The 15,495-nt window shown below is 36.4% G+C and overlaps 1 protein-coding gene across 3 annotated transcripts in view; it reads right to left on the bottom strand.

Annotated features, from left to right (window-relative positions):
* Window positions 1-1,546: 1,546 nt before the first annotated feature.
* LOC117415578 (nucleolysin TIAR) overlaps window positions 1,547-15,495 on the bottom strand; it is a 32,099-nt gene continuing 18,150 nt past the window's right edge. Inside the window, exons 8-15 of one of the 3 annotated variants that reach the window (XM_059026584.1) lie at window positions 14,001-14,109; window positions 13,723-13,818; window positions 10,975-11,059; window positions 10,558-10,681; window positions 10,007-10,146; window positions 4,548-4,586; window positions 4,321-4,437; window positions 1,547-2,268 (exon numbers count right to left, since the gene is read on the bottom strand). In XM_059026584.1, coding sequence (XP_058882567.1) covers window positions 2,229-2,268; window positions 4,321-4,437; window positions 4,548-4,586; window positions 10,007-10,146; window positions 10,558-10,681; window positions 10,975-11,059; window positions 13,723-13,818; window positions 14,001-14,109 — 750 coding nt within the window. In that variant the 3' untranslated portion in view covers window positions 1,547-2,228. Of the gene's footprint in view, window positions 2,269-4,252; window positions 4,438-4,547; window positions 4,587-10,006; window positions 10,147-10,557; window positions 10,682-10,974; window positions 11,060-13,722; window positions 13,819-14,000; window positions 14,110-15,495 lie in introns of those variants that run through there. The other 2 variants (XM_034026113.3, XM_034026114.3) reach the window with 2 other exon arrangements.

Consider the following 15,495-nt stretch of genomic DNA (forward strand, 5'->3'; position numbering starts at 1 on the left):
TACTTTCCATAGGGCATTATCTAATTCTACGAGTTCAGCAGTTTAATTTAGGTTTAACACTAGCATCACCATAGCCGCTTTTGAACGGCTTTTGCAATTCAAATTTAAATATCTCTGCGTATGTGATTATCTTGTGCATGTCCATTCTTAAGTGTTACTAAATATTTGAATTAAATACCCATACAGTGTTTCAGCTGCAGAATCGTAAAAATGAATACGTTATAAGCACTTGCTTCTTCAACCGCCAGACCCGCAGCTTATGCGGCATATTGAAATCAATACAAATGTAGCCGACAATTTAGTCTGGGCTTTGTAATAAAATCCAAGTCATTGTGAAATAACGTATTATAATCCTGTTGAGTGCTTGAAACACTGATGAAAATCATTCTACACATCATATATTATTATTTACACTACATTTCTCAGGCAGAACGACTGTGCAAAAAACTAAAAAAACAAGTGCACATTCTAAGCTCTCTGCACAAGTCAGTGACCATCGGGACTGATGCTAAACAAAAGTCAGAGACTGTTGCATTTCACAATGCAATGAAGTAGTGTGGATATACTGGATCAAACGGCATGCCTATCTTCTCTCAAAGGTGGTATTTGCAGGTGGCCTGTGGCTGTTTTTTATTTTTTATAACGCTTTGGTTTTGTACAAGGAGTGCAACGGCAACACAATCACTTGGAGGGACTTCATTTTGCAGCTAGCCCTGGAGCTACAGCAGAAACATTTTGATAAGAGACACGAAAGCCGGCTGGCAAATGCCCCTCAACCTTCAGCCAGCGCTGCGCCCTCTGGCACATGGAATAAAAGACAATGCCAGGTTGCTAAATGCAATAAAAGCAGAACTTTTGATGTCTGCGCCCGTTGTGAAAAGGCAGTGTGGTAAATAACTACAGTACTCATGAATGTTCATTAAATATTCTCCATATCCCCATTCCTTCAGTAGTATAAGTATGCTGCTAACATTTGACTCTGAAACCTGAGATTGTTGATACTTATAACAGGGTGCAATCCCCTGTATAAAATGTTTTATTAATTATTTTTATTGTTATTCCAGTTTGACAGGAATATGGTTAATGCTATCCCTGCCAAATATACAGGCAGACCACTTGGGACTTTATTAATTAATCAATTATCAATTAAGCCCAACCAGTCTCTCCACTTATGGGAGAGCAGAGCAGAACAACCAAACCCAGGACTACAATTTTGTTATTTCCCAGACAAAGCAGGTAACTACCTCAAGAACAACCAGAGAGGATTACCTGCCAGCCCAGCATCTACAGCTGTGCCTGCGAACAAGAATAACACTTGTTTATAGCCTAGTTCTACCTGGGTGATTGTGTGGACAGTTGTACCATATTTAAGGATGCAGTACCCTTTATTTCATTAACATTTATTTTAGTATTTGCCCGTTCACAATACTTCACTGTGGGCTTTTAATGCAACAAACCTCTTAAATGTAAAAACTATATTTTTTAAAGCTTTTAGAATTTGTTCAATGTTCAGACACCCACACTAACAAAAATGAAACAAAAAGGGTTTGGTTCCAAATTTCAATTTATTGAGAGTTTTACCTGAAGTCATGAAATTCAGACAGTAACTCAAGTTTATTCATCATTCAAACATCTTCATGATTTAGCCATTTACACTTTACTCAAGCAACCCAGCATTTATACAGTTTTGTTTTTAAACATGCAAACCACCCTCAAACTGTTTAAAAAAAGAATCACAGCTTAGTGCAGTTTAAAACTGCATCTCCATTAACAAAATGGCACAAAGAACAGTTTAAGATTACATGTTTAACAAGATTGCCATAGAAAAATCATATTTTACAGTGGGCAATATATTTCAAGACCAAAATAAAAAAAAAAAAAACTAAAATATTTCAAGCTCTCAAGATATTTCATAACTTGTGTGACTCTACAAGTTTTTTTATTTTATTATTATAATTATTATCAGAAACTCAGATGAAGAAAAGTTTTAAGGGGGAGGGGGAGGGGGGGGGGGTGATGCGTTAATATTGTAAAATTAAAACAAGGCTTCTTTTTTTAAATTGTTTAATTTATGTCACACAGAACCAACAAATGTCAGTCACACATTGCACATTCTTTATCTACAGCTTTAAGGCTGTTGCCCACTGGGTCCCTTTCCGTCATTTATCATCTGTCATCCCAAGAAGCAGTGTGTCAATCCATTGCACACTAGATGCGTTTATCGTACTTCAGGGTGCTGATGTGCAGGGGAGGCTTTGTAGTAAATACCTAGTTTCAGTATTTTAATAAAAAAATAAATACAATTCTGTTGTTAATTGTTACATAACTTTGAACACAAAAAAGTTAAATGTAGTATAAACCACTTTATTTTTTAATGCACGAAGATGGAAGTTAAAACATTTCCTAATTATTACATTTCTACTAGATCTATAATGTTTGTTAATACATTATAAAATAAAATAAAAATTACACAACTAGCATCAGAAACCATGACCAATATTTTTTTTTAAACTCTCTCCTGTAATCCATATCTAAAAATTGGGAAGCTAGCAATGAGCTACCGAAAATACTTTACCATGACTTACTACTCTGTGTATGGAGCTAGAAATTCCATCACTTTCATGTATTGCCACCCTTTTCAGACTGTTAAGCCCGGACCACTCTTGGTTGCCCTGTCACGCTTCTTTCTCTGAAATGTGTCATGCAGGTTACGCCATTGTTTCTTTACTTCCGACACAATTTAAATAAAAATATGCTTGTTATAACCTATACTGCACAAAATCCACTTGTTGATATATGCTATTAGTTCATCATTTCATGTTTTATCATACATATCATTCATGCCCAAGTCCATGGCAATGTCTTTCCATACATTTTCTTTGTAATCTTTGTTGGATTTATCAAAGTATTTTTTGTTTGGCGACACACACAATTCGTTTTTCCATTTTGTTCAGGGAACTGCAAGAATCCACGCGTCTCAGTCGTTTTTCATTTTTAACGCACGTCAAATCGAACTTGTTTTGATTCCAAAACTGATGCATCACTGTTGTATGACAATTACAGTGTGTAAGGTGCAATAGGGACCGCACATGATCGTTTTCTTCTTAGGATGCATGTTAAAATCGGATGCATGACCGGATCCAGTGTGCAATAGCCTTTAGAATTGTACAGCTTACTGTTTGTATTTCACTATAACAACTGTGCTACAATATGGGAAAGCATGCTTTAAAAACTATTGGTACTAAGTTATCAAAGTTTATTTACACGTGTAGAATTCAACCCCCACCCCCACCCCCACCCCCCAAATTACCTACACAGTTACATGTTTGTGCAAGAAATTATGTATAGGTCATATTTATATTACAGCATCAAAGAAGGGGATTTACTAGTAGAAAAAGGTTGCAAAAGAAAAGAAAAAAAGCTTGGTGATAAACAATATATGTAAATATAGCTAGGGTAAAAGCTTAATTAAAATACTTATATATTGTTGCATGTATACAACAGAACTCTAGCAAACTGAAGTTTGATACACAAGCTTTTGGATCTCTGGCCCTGCAAACTAAACAGGATTCACAATAACTTAGCAGACAGTTTCCAATCAAGCACTTCACAGAATAAGCCAGACTTGGATGTCTCACCAGTTCTATATGCCAGTGAATCTGTAAACAATTCTTACGGTTTTTATTTTTATACACTAGAAATTCATAAGATGCAGTGAAAGGCCATTTAGGGCCAGAAGAATAATACATTTCAGCAGGAATTGGTCCACAGGTTAAAAAAAAAAATCAATTTTAAATTAAAACACTTATCCTTTTGCAAAACACCCTTTACAGTGATGAGATATATATATTGTATATTTTGAAAATCCCTTTACAAATGTGCATCTTTGCTGCCAGCAATGTAGAATGATAAACTAAAGATTGTCCAATTTAGGTTGCGGTTTCTGCTCTACTGCATCGTAGCGTGAAAATTCAGACAAGAATTTCAAAAAGTCCTTTGTCAACTTTATTTGTTTTCTTCTTTCTTACACATGAAAACAATGTACTCTCCCAGAGAAATAAGAAAAAATATCCCACCACACCCACCCCTTAAAAAACAAACAAACAAACAAAAAAAAACCCAACTAGACATTTGTTTTCTCCACCAAAAGCGAAGCTGTGCTAGTTTCAAATCTTTCAGATTTAAAATAAATATTCTACTTTCCAGGTGTAGACATGCTCGTCTCTTTACATTCTCAAATTAAAGGTTGCACTTTTTTTTTTTTTTTTTTTTTTTATTTTTTTTTTTTAACAAGTATATTTATGGAGAGTCCCAGCTCACTGTGTCTGATAACCTGCCATCCCAAAGCCCGCTTGGTTTGGCATTACAGCAGGGGCCCCTTGTCCTTGTGCTGGCTGAGCCCCGAAACCTCCCACCCAGGCTGGTGATTGAGATTGCCTGGAAGAGAAACAAAGCGACAGGTTAGGGTTTGCTCGGGGGAGGTGGGGGTGGGGTTGGGCAACTTTAATGTTTTGATTCAAAGGGTATTTAAGAAGTTTGTTTGTAACCTTGATATGTTCTGTGCTGCCACCGCCAACAGCGAGTCCCTGAAAACAAGAGGCTACATTTCAGTGGGTTTGTTACAGGGTGCAGACCTGCTTATTTCAGTGGGTTTGTTACAGGGTGCAGACCTGCTTATTTCAGTGGGTTTGTTACAGGGTGCAGACCTGCTTATTTCAGTGGTATGTTACAGGGTGCAGACCTGCTTATTTCAGTGGGTTTGTTACAGGGTGCAGACCTGCTTATTTCAGTGGGTTTGTTACAGGGTGCAGACCTGCTTATATGTCTGACTCAGTTTGCATTTAGACTATCATTTAACACTAGCTACAATAAAACAAATGTGAAATTTCAGGTTTAAAAAATCTTAATTGCAGCAAATGTAGTTTACAAGAGGATCTTCTGCATGTAAATTCTCATTAGTGGTCCCAGCTACACACATTTTACATCATCTGTAAAAATATATCTTTAGCTGCTGTTTATAAAATATCAATATACAAATACTGCTTTCAATGCAACTTCCTGTTGAATAAACGTAATTCTTAATGCAAATAGGAGCAAAATGCTTAATGCCCTAGGTGGTCACCTAATGACGCACAGAAACTACAGAAGACATTACCGTAAAACTTCAATTAAACGCCTCCGGTGTTTATTTACAGTATTTGCCAGCAGACCCGGCGCGTATAGGAGACCGGCGATTATATTAGATCACTAGCTTCACATGCTTCATGCGGTCATTGAGAAGCCGCTAACACACAACCTTGTAACAACACCACAATTCAATTTAAACATTCCAGAAACTTTGTTAACAGCTTGTGGGTCAGTGGGAACTATAATGTTACATTGTATTGTACACCCTCAAGTATAAAGCGAAAGTATTATTATGGTCTTTTTATATACACTGGTTAACAAGGATACGGTATGCAAAACGTTGGAAAAATGAAGCATAAGTAGGAATTTGTATTTAAAAATTGAATAAGATCTATCAGTCAACTACAACAGTTAAATCCACTAAAAGGCAGGCCTGTAGATATCACAACAAAGGTGTGTTGGCTGCACTTACAGAAACAATAATAATAATAATAATAATAATAATAATAGAACATAAGTTTACAAACGAGGAGGCGGCCATTCGGCCCATCTTGCTCATTTGGTTGTTAGTAGCTATCGATCCCAGAATCTCATCAAGCAGCTTCTTGAAGGATCCCAGGGTGTCAGCTTCAACAACATTACTGGGGAGTTGACATTACTGGGGAGTTAATAATAAGAAGAATACAAACTTCTAACATGTTTTTAAAAAAGAACAATAAAAACAATAAGTATCATTATTAAAAATAATTTATTGTTTAATCTCAAACTTGTACATTGTTAATACAATAAAACACATTAAATACACCAAGAGGTTTGTATCTGGCCTACTTTCAGTATGCTTCAAATGATCAACTTTTAAATAACATAACTGCATTAAACAAATATGCACTACATGTAGGCCTACCTTAAAATGACGTTTTCTATTATTATTTATTAATCCTAAGAGTCACTTTCATCGCTGTCACTTGAGCAGTTCACAAAAAGGGAAAAAAAACCGAACCAGGTAACTACCGACCAATAAACCTGACTTCTATTATATGTAAACTTATGGAAACTATAATAAGGTCTAAAATGGAAAATTACCTACATGGTAACAATATCCTGGGAGACAGTCAGCATGGTTTTAGGAAAGGGAGATTGTGTCTAACTAACCTGCTTGACTTTGAGGAAGCAACACTGACAATGGATAATTGCAAAGCATACAACATGGTTTATTTAGATTTCCAGAAAGCTTTTGACAAAGTCCTGCATAAAAGATTAATTCTCAAACTGAACGCAGTAGGGATTCAAGGAAATGCATGCACATGGATTAGGGAGTGGTTCACATGTAGAAAACAGAAAGTACTGATTAGAGGAGAAACCTCAAAATGGAGCAAGGTAACCAGTGGTGTACCACAGGGATCAGTATTAGGTCCTTTGCTATTCCTAATCTACATTAATGATTTAGATTCTGGTATAGTAAGCAAACTCGTTAAATTTGCAGACGACACAAAATTGGTGGAGTGGCAAACACTGTTGCAGCAGCAAAGGTCATTCAAAATGATCTAGACAGCATTCAGAACTGAGCAGACACATGGCAAATGACATTTAATAGAGAAAAGTGTAAGGTACTGCACGCAGGCAATAAAAATGTGCATTATAAATATCATATGGGAGATGCTGAAATTGAAGAAGGAATCTATGAAAAAGACCTAGGAGTTTATGTTGACTCACAAATGTCTTCATCTAGACAATGTGGGGAAGCTATAGAAAAGGCCAACAAGATGCTCAGATATATTGTGAGACGTGTTGAATTTAAATCAAGGGAAGTAATGTTAAAACTTTACAATGCATTAGTAAGACCTCACCTAGAATATTGTGTTCAGTTCTGGTCACCACGTTACAAAAAGGATATTGCTGCCTTAGAAAGAGTGCAAAGAAGAGCAACCAGAATTATCCCGGGTTTAAAAGGCATGTCGTATTCAGACAGGCTAAAATAATTTAATCTATTCAGTCTTGAACAAAGACTACGCGGTGATCTGATTCAAACATTCAAAATCCTAAAAGGTATAGACAATATCAACCCAGGGAACTTTTTCTGACCAGAAAAAAGAAACAAGGACCAGGGGTCACAAATGGAGATTAGAAAAAAGGGGCATTCAGAACAGAAAATATGAGACACTCTTTTTTACACAGAGAATTGTGAGGGTCTGGAACCAACTCCCCAGTAATGTTGTTGAAGCTGACACCGTGGGATCCTTTAAGAAGCTGCTTGATGAGATTCTGGGATCAATAATCTACTAACAATCAAAATAAGCAAGATGGACTGAATGGCCTCCTCTCGTTTGTAAACTTTCTAATGTTCTTATGTTTTTAGTTAATGAAATAGTAGCGTATATAGCGTATATGTTTATATACAGTGCCTTGCAAAAGTATTCAGACCCCTGACCAATTTTCTCATATTACTGAATTGCAAATGGTACATTGAAATTTTGTTTTGTTTGATATTTTATTTTAAAACACTGAAACTCAAAATCAATTATTGTAAGGTGACATTGGTTTTATGTTGGGAAATATTTAAGAAATACAAAACTGAAATATCTTGCTTGCATAAGTATTCAACCCCTGTGCTGTGGAAGCTCCCAGTTTACACCGATGAAAGAAATTGCCCTAACAAGGACACAATTACCTTACCACTGGCCCCCACCTGTGAACCATAAAGTTGCTGTCACATTTTCTGGATAAAAACCCCACTGTTGAAGGATCATTGGTCAGGCTGTGAATCTGAAGGAAAATGAAGACCAAAGAGCATTCTACAGAAGTTAGAGATAAAGTAATACAAATGCATAGATTAGGGAAAGAGTACAAAATAATATCCAAGTGTTTGGATATCCCAGTGAGCACAGTTGGATCAATAATCAGGAAGTGGAAGCTGCATCACAACACCCAGGCACTGCCAAGAAAAGGCCGTCCCTCAAAACTCAGCGCTCAAACATGAAGGAGACTTGTGAGAGAAGCCACAGAGAGGCCAACAACCACTTTGAAGGAGCTACAGAGTTCAGTGGTTGGGAGTGGAGTAATGGTGCACCAGTCAACCATATCAAGAGCTCTGCATAACACTGGCCTGTATGGGAGGGTGGCAAGAAAGAAGCAGTTACTCAAAAAGTACCATCTGAAAGCATGTCTGGAGTTTGCCAGAAAGCATGAGAGTGACCCAGCTGCGATGTGGGAAAAGGTTTTGTGGTCAGATGAGACCAAGATAGAGCTTTTTGGCCAAAACTCAAAGCGCTATGTGTGGCGCAAACCTAACACTGCCCATGCCTCAAGACACACCATCCCTACAGTGAAGTACGGTGGTGGCAGCATCATGCTGTGGGGATGCTTCTCATCAGCAGGGACTGGGCATCTTGTTAAAATTGAAGGAAGAATGGATGGAGCAAAATACAGGGAAATACTGCAAGAGAACCTGCTTCAGTCCGCTAAAAAACTGAAGCTTGGGAGGAAATTCACCTTTCAGCAGGACAATGATCCCAAGCACAAGGACAAAGCAACATTGGAGTGGCTCAAGAACAAAAAGGTGAATGTCCTACAGTGGCCCAGTCAAAGTCCTGATCTCAATCCCATTGAGAATCTGTGGCACTATTTGAAAATTGTGGTCCACAAGTGTCGTCCAACCAACCTGAACAACCTGGAGCAAATCTGCCAAGAAGAATGGGCCAAAATCACTCCAACACTGTGCAAAGCTGGTACATACTTACCCCAAAAGACTTAAAGCTGTTATTGCAGCGAAAGGTGGCTCTACCAAATATTAATGTGTGGGGGTTGAATACTTATGCAAGCAAGATATTTCAGTTTTTTATTTTTCTTAAAAATATTTCCCAACATAAAACCAATGTATTACAATAATTGATTTTGAGTTTCAGTGTTTAAAAATAAAATATCAAACAGAACAAAATTTCAATGTATCATTTGTAATTCAGTAATATGAGAGAATTGGTCAGGGGTCTGAATACTTTTACAAGGCACTGTATATATATATATATATATATATATATATATATATATATATATATATATATATATATATATATAATCTATCTATCTATATATATATATATATATATATATACACACACACACACACGTATGTATGCGTATATAATATATATATATATAATCTATATATCTATATATATACACACACACATGTATGTATGTGTGTATATAATATATTATATATATATATATATATATATATATATATATATATATATATATATATATATATATATATATATATATATATATATATATATATATATATATATATATATATTCTCCATTGCTAAATACATGCAGAAAACATAAGAACAATGTATCTACTTCATGTGTCACTATTTAAAACTTAACAGTCTGTGGTATAACTGGAATGCTAAAGTGTTACCTTTTGGCAAGCCAAAAAATTAAATTAATTTTTCCATAAGAATGTTTAATCTACAGAAGATTACAATCATAGTTCAAACTGCTAAAATCCTTTAATTTCTGCATCTTTGGTGACAGTAATGTGGAAAGAAACTGTAGATTGTCCAATTGAGGTTGTTCTAGTGCAGTGGCACTCATCTCTGGCCCTCGTGATCCAATCCAGTCCAGGTTTTTACTCTAAGCAGGTTCTAATGTAGTTAACTGAAGCTGCCAAGAGGCAATTAACTAATTTAGGATGTGGTTGGAATAAAGACCAGAACTGGAATTCATCTTGAGTGCCAGAGTTGAGTACCACTGCTCCAGTGCATCAAATTAAGGACATTTCACAGACAACTTCATATAATCCAGCGCAACACTGAACTTCGGCTACACTGATCTAATAATGAAAGCGGAAGGAGACACATCTAGGATTACTTACTCAACACCAAAACCTTGTTGATTCCATGCCTGGCCATACATGCCATACGATTGCATCTGCCAGCCATTAGCCATGTACTGTCCATACTGCTGTGGGTTTCCATACATCTGACTCCACTGGCCCCACTGGCCATACTCCATCTAAAAGGATAAATATTAAGTTTGATTATACTTAGAATGGATAGAGCAAGTCCTGAAATGCCAATATAACAGATACGCAACATCGTAGCAAAATGACTGAAGTGAATATACAGGGTCTAAAGTTAATCTACTTGGAATAGTGGAAGCGCAGGTGCGATTAATTGACAGCCCTAAAAGTTATACAATAAACTTTGAGCAAACACTTAGAAAAGCACACGTTAATTGTAGCAAATATCTTTGTAGATTATCAGAATTCTATATTTACAAATCTGGTCTTGTATTTATTTATTGTTAAACCATCCAAACTGATTGGGTCTTTCTGGCATTGCTAAAAAGTATCTAAGTTGTAATGTGTTAAGTCATCCTGAGAACTGCACGTAAAGTAGTTGTTAGTCTGAAGTCTTGCCCTACCGGTGGAAAGTTTTTTGCCATGTCGGGTGATTCTTTACCCCAATAACACTTCACAACGTGGCCTTCAATGCTAGTCCCATTAACTGAAACAATGGCATGGGCTGCACTTTCATGCGAGGAAAACCTGCAAAACATAATTCAATAGTGAGTGAGTAACTGAGAAACAAAGAGCTACCAAAACTTTTATCCGAGATGAAGCAGACCAACTACTTCACATGATGTGTAATAAGATAGATGTATGCTTGTAATAAAGGCAAAACAATCAGAACAAACAGTGGTACTGTTATCAGTGAATCACACATAATAAAATCATAGGCTGTTAATGTACTTCTTTATGCAAAATAGTTTTTAGTCTGGAATAACTATGAACCATAAGATTACCCAGCCTTTTAAAAATTATGGCTACTCATGTCTTACCTGATAAATGAATACCCTTTTTCAGGGAAAACTCGGATTTCCATTATTTGTCCAAATGGTGAGAAAGTTTGACGCATAAGTTGCTCTATACACAAAAGAAAAATAAAACACGAAAAGGTCAATATTAACCAGCCTTGAACAAAAAACTGCCTCTGTACACAAGTTAGTATCAAGAACACTGGACACTATTTTACACCAAAAAAATATATATCTTGTTTCCCATGACTGGGCAAGTGTTAATGCATTTTTAAATTTGCTTCAGCTTCTAAAATTCTTTAAGATTAATAGAATGACTTAACCCTTTAAGGACCGGGATCGTGTTAACACAATCATTCTCAAGTGGGCTTCTAGGACCGCGATCATGTAAACACGATAAAAAAAGCACTTCATTTTGAGGACTTACAGGGCCACTGTGCTTTGCAGTACAGACTTGAAACACATATGACTGCATAGGGGAGTGATTGACGTTCACTCCCTGATTTTTTTTTTCGTGTGACGCCAGAGGGGCATTTAGTGTCTCAAGGGTGGAGAGTTTACAGCAGCTAGGCAGAGACAAAAGCAGAAAACAATCAAAACAACTTGTTTAGAGCCAATTAAAACAAGAGGAAACACTAAATCTGATGTATTTGACTTATTATATTAGAACATTTATTCTGTCTTGTGTTTTAATATATATGTTTTTACAACATTTATAAATATCAAGAAATGAGGGGATATACGCTACTATTTCATTAACTAAAAACATAAGAACATTAGAAAGTTTACAAACGAGAGGAGGCCATTCAGCCCGTCTTGCTCGTTTGGTTGTTAGTAGCTTATTGATCCCAGAATCTCATCAAGCAGCTTCTTGAAGGATCCCAGGGTGTCAGCTTCAACAGCATTACTGGGGAGTTGGTTCCATACCCTCACAATTCTCTGTGTAAAAAAGTGCATCCTATTTTCTGTTCTGAATGCCCCTTTATCTAATCTCCATTTGTGACCCCTGGTCCTTGCTTCTTTTTTCAGGTCAAAAAAGTCTCCTGGGTCGACATTGTCTATACCTTATAGGATTTTGAATGTTTGAATCAGATCGCCGCGTAGTCTTCTTTGTTCAAGACTGAATAGATTCAATTCTTTTAGCCTGTCTGCATACGACATGCCTTTTAAACCCAGGATAATTCTGGTTGCTCTTCTTTGCACTCTTTCTAGAGCAGCAATATCCTTTTTGTAACGAGGTGATCAGAACTGAACACAATATTCTAGGTGAGGTCTTACTAATGCATTGTAAAGTTTTAACATTACTTCCCTTGATTTAAATTCAACACTTCTCACAATATATCCAAGCATCTTGTTGGCCTTTTTTCTAGATGAAGACATTTCTGAGTCAACATAAACTCCTAGGTCTTTTTCATAGTTCCCTTCTTCAATTTCAGTATCTGCCATATGATATTTATAATGCACATTTCTATTGCCTGCATGCAATACTTTACACTTTTCTCTATTAAATGTCATTTGCCATGTGTCTGCCCAGTTCTGAATGCTGTCTAGATCATTTTGAATGACCTTTGCTGCTGCAACAGTGTTTGCCACTCCTCCTATTTTTGTGTCGTCTGCAAATTTAACGAGTTTGCTTACTATACCAGAATCTAAATCATTAATGTAGATTAGGAATAGCAGAGGACCTAATATTGATCCCTGTGGTACACCACTGGTTACCTCGCTCCATTTTGAGGTTTCTCCTCTAATCAGTACTTTCTGTTTTCTACATGTTAACCACTCCCTAATCCATGTGCATGCATTTCCTTGAATCCCTACTGCGTTCAGTTTGAGAATTAATCTTTTATGCGGGACTTTGTCAAAAGCTTTCTGGAAATCTAAATAAACCATGTCGTATGCTTTGCAATTATCCATTGTCAACGTATCAGGTACATTTTTCCTTATTACTGATAATGAAATGAATAACACTATTTATAAACATTTGAGAAAATAAAATCGAGACTAGTGTTCATTATTGTTTATAAAGACCTTGAAAAAAAACGTGTATTATGTCATTGCAATCACTCCGGTGAAATGTCTTGTAATCTGCCCAAACATCAATATTTTTAATCAAAACATTCAGGAAGTATTGTAAGGTCCCTCTGGTCATAGAATAATGCATTTTATACATGCATCTCTAAGCAAAATACATAAAAAAAAATACTTAACACAAAAAAAAACCTGAAGTACTGTGTTGAAAAAAAGCAAAAAGTTTATATGGTTTCTGAAGTACTTTAATGTTTCCCCAGAGTGTTCTGGAAAAAGGACAGCGTTTCCAAGACTCTACAAAAAAATTTGATTTTGTGAATTTTGTGAACAGCCAAAAACACAGCTGGTCCTGATGGCGCATCCCACTGAAATGCTTGGTCCTGAAAGGGTTAATGATCTTTGACCGACTGAATAAAGGAAACAACTGATCCGACGGTCTAAACAGAATGAGCAGCAATCAAGCTGTAACTTGACATGAAAATGCAATATTTGTGTCTCTGGTATAATATTTTGGATCAAGTTCTACTTGTTGGTCATGTATTATAAAATCACACATTATAAAAGCAAACTAAAAACAGATTCAACACTTTCGCACAAGACACATGAATAAACGCAAAGTATACCTACAAAATAAATGTCAACTATATATAAATAAATAAATTGGAAATGTGATACTGAATTTCCCTGTACCAGATCAATGGTCATTATTGATTGGGCTGAAGGCTATCAGAGAGCAATACGTACCTGTTAATCCTGACTGAATGCCTCCACAGTAGACTGTGCAATTCTGGGGGCTCGACTGATTCACAACATCTTCAAATCTCAATTGCTTAGAGCTGTCTATACATTAACAATACACAAAAAACATGTTCAAGTATTTAAAGCAACACAAATATCCAAAGCTAGATTGTATTTTATTATTAGCTCCAACTGACTTCATAAAGCAACCAATCCAACCATAACTGCTGTACCAGTCCACATAAAACATGTAATACTTCTAAAAAGACAAGAAGGCTACTTACTTTCTTGGACATTCTTTGGTGCGGGTGGCTTACGAGTAGCCCAGTTAGTCCGAATCTGTCGGCCTCCTAACCACTGTCCACCCATGTGTACAATTGCATTTTCTGCATCCTGTGAATGGAACAGGTTAGTGAACCGTTGTAGTTGATGGGGGGCAAGATTCATATCTCAAAAAGGTACTTGAATATACAAAAAATATAAAAGCAGTTAACTGTAAAAATGACATATAATGTATTAAACTAGTTTATTAATTGCGGAAAGGATTCACATTCGTGCACCACTTAATTAATTAAATCCAAGTCATTCTCTCAAGTTCAAGCCACATCCTTACTTCTGTGTGGGCTGGGATTTTGGGGAAATAAACAAATAAATACACTCATACACTCAACTATAAGCACCAAGGGATATGGATTAAAATCATATCTGATAGATTAATACCTCCACATGCATTAGAGATCTTCACAGGTCTGCTTGGACCTGAGGATCCGAGACCAGACCCGTACCGAACAGGTTTTCAGGTGCAAAATTGTTACGCAACACTCAGGTCAGGTCCGATTTTGTTTACTCAGTAACACACAAAAAATGTTGATCACTATTAAGAGAGATGTCCGTTGCTCTCTTATAAACAAATCATTGTTTATAATTCCTGTTGCGTGGATTGCCTTCCTCCAGTAGTACACGACATGGCTTGCAGATCGCAGCAGCAGACACGTGACCCATATCAAAGGTGTTTCTTTTAGATCATTCTTAAAAGAAGTCTGAGTAATGGATTACCAAAGACGTGAACAAAGAAAAACGAATTCCATGAACAAAAGCTCATAGAAAAATGCAAGTCTGCGGTGTGGGAATCATTTGTTGCTATTGTGGAGAAAGAAGGAAAACAAGTTGGTGTGGCAAAATGTATTGATTGCAGGAGCCTGCTTCGATTTGATTCAATTAAAAACAGTAAATTGCGTCTTTTGAAACATAAAAAGGGAAGCACTAAAGCAAATACATCAACCCAGGCTCCTATTGCCTCATTTAAAAAATCACCAGATCAGGTACAGTGCCTACAAAATATAAGGACTCAATAAAAGACAAATGCCTTAAAATCTGTGGAAAAGATTTATGACCATATAGAATGTTTGAAAGCCAGTCTTGCGCAGTCACTTGTTGACATGGGATCTGCACATGGGAAAAGTTAATGCAAGAGATCTCATTAAAAAGGGGCAAGTGTAGTTTACAGCTTTAATACTTAAAAGTTTGAAAAAGTAAAATTGAGCTTTTAAAGTAGACATTGCTGGAACTGTAGTACTGTGTTGTGTACTTCAATAGTACATTTAGTATTTTTTGTTTTTTTTCAAAACAGAAATGTTACATTTTACTTTAATTGCATTTCCCCTTGTGTTTACAAACGAGAGGAGGCCATTCAGCCCATCTTGCTCGTTTGGTTGTTAGTAGCTTATTGATCCCAGAATCTCATCAAGCAGCTTCTTGAAGGATCCCAGGGTGTCAGCT

The sequence above is a fragment of the Acipenser ruthenus genome, chromosome 7 (genome assembly GCF_902713425.1).
Source record: "Acipenser ruthenus chromosome 7, fAciRut3.2 maternal haplotype, whole genome shotgun sequence".
In the NCBI taxonomy this organism is placed as follows: Eukaryota; Metazoa; Chordata; class Actinopteri; order Acipenseriformes; family Acipenseridae; genus Acipenser; species Acipenser ruthenus.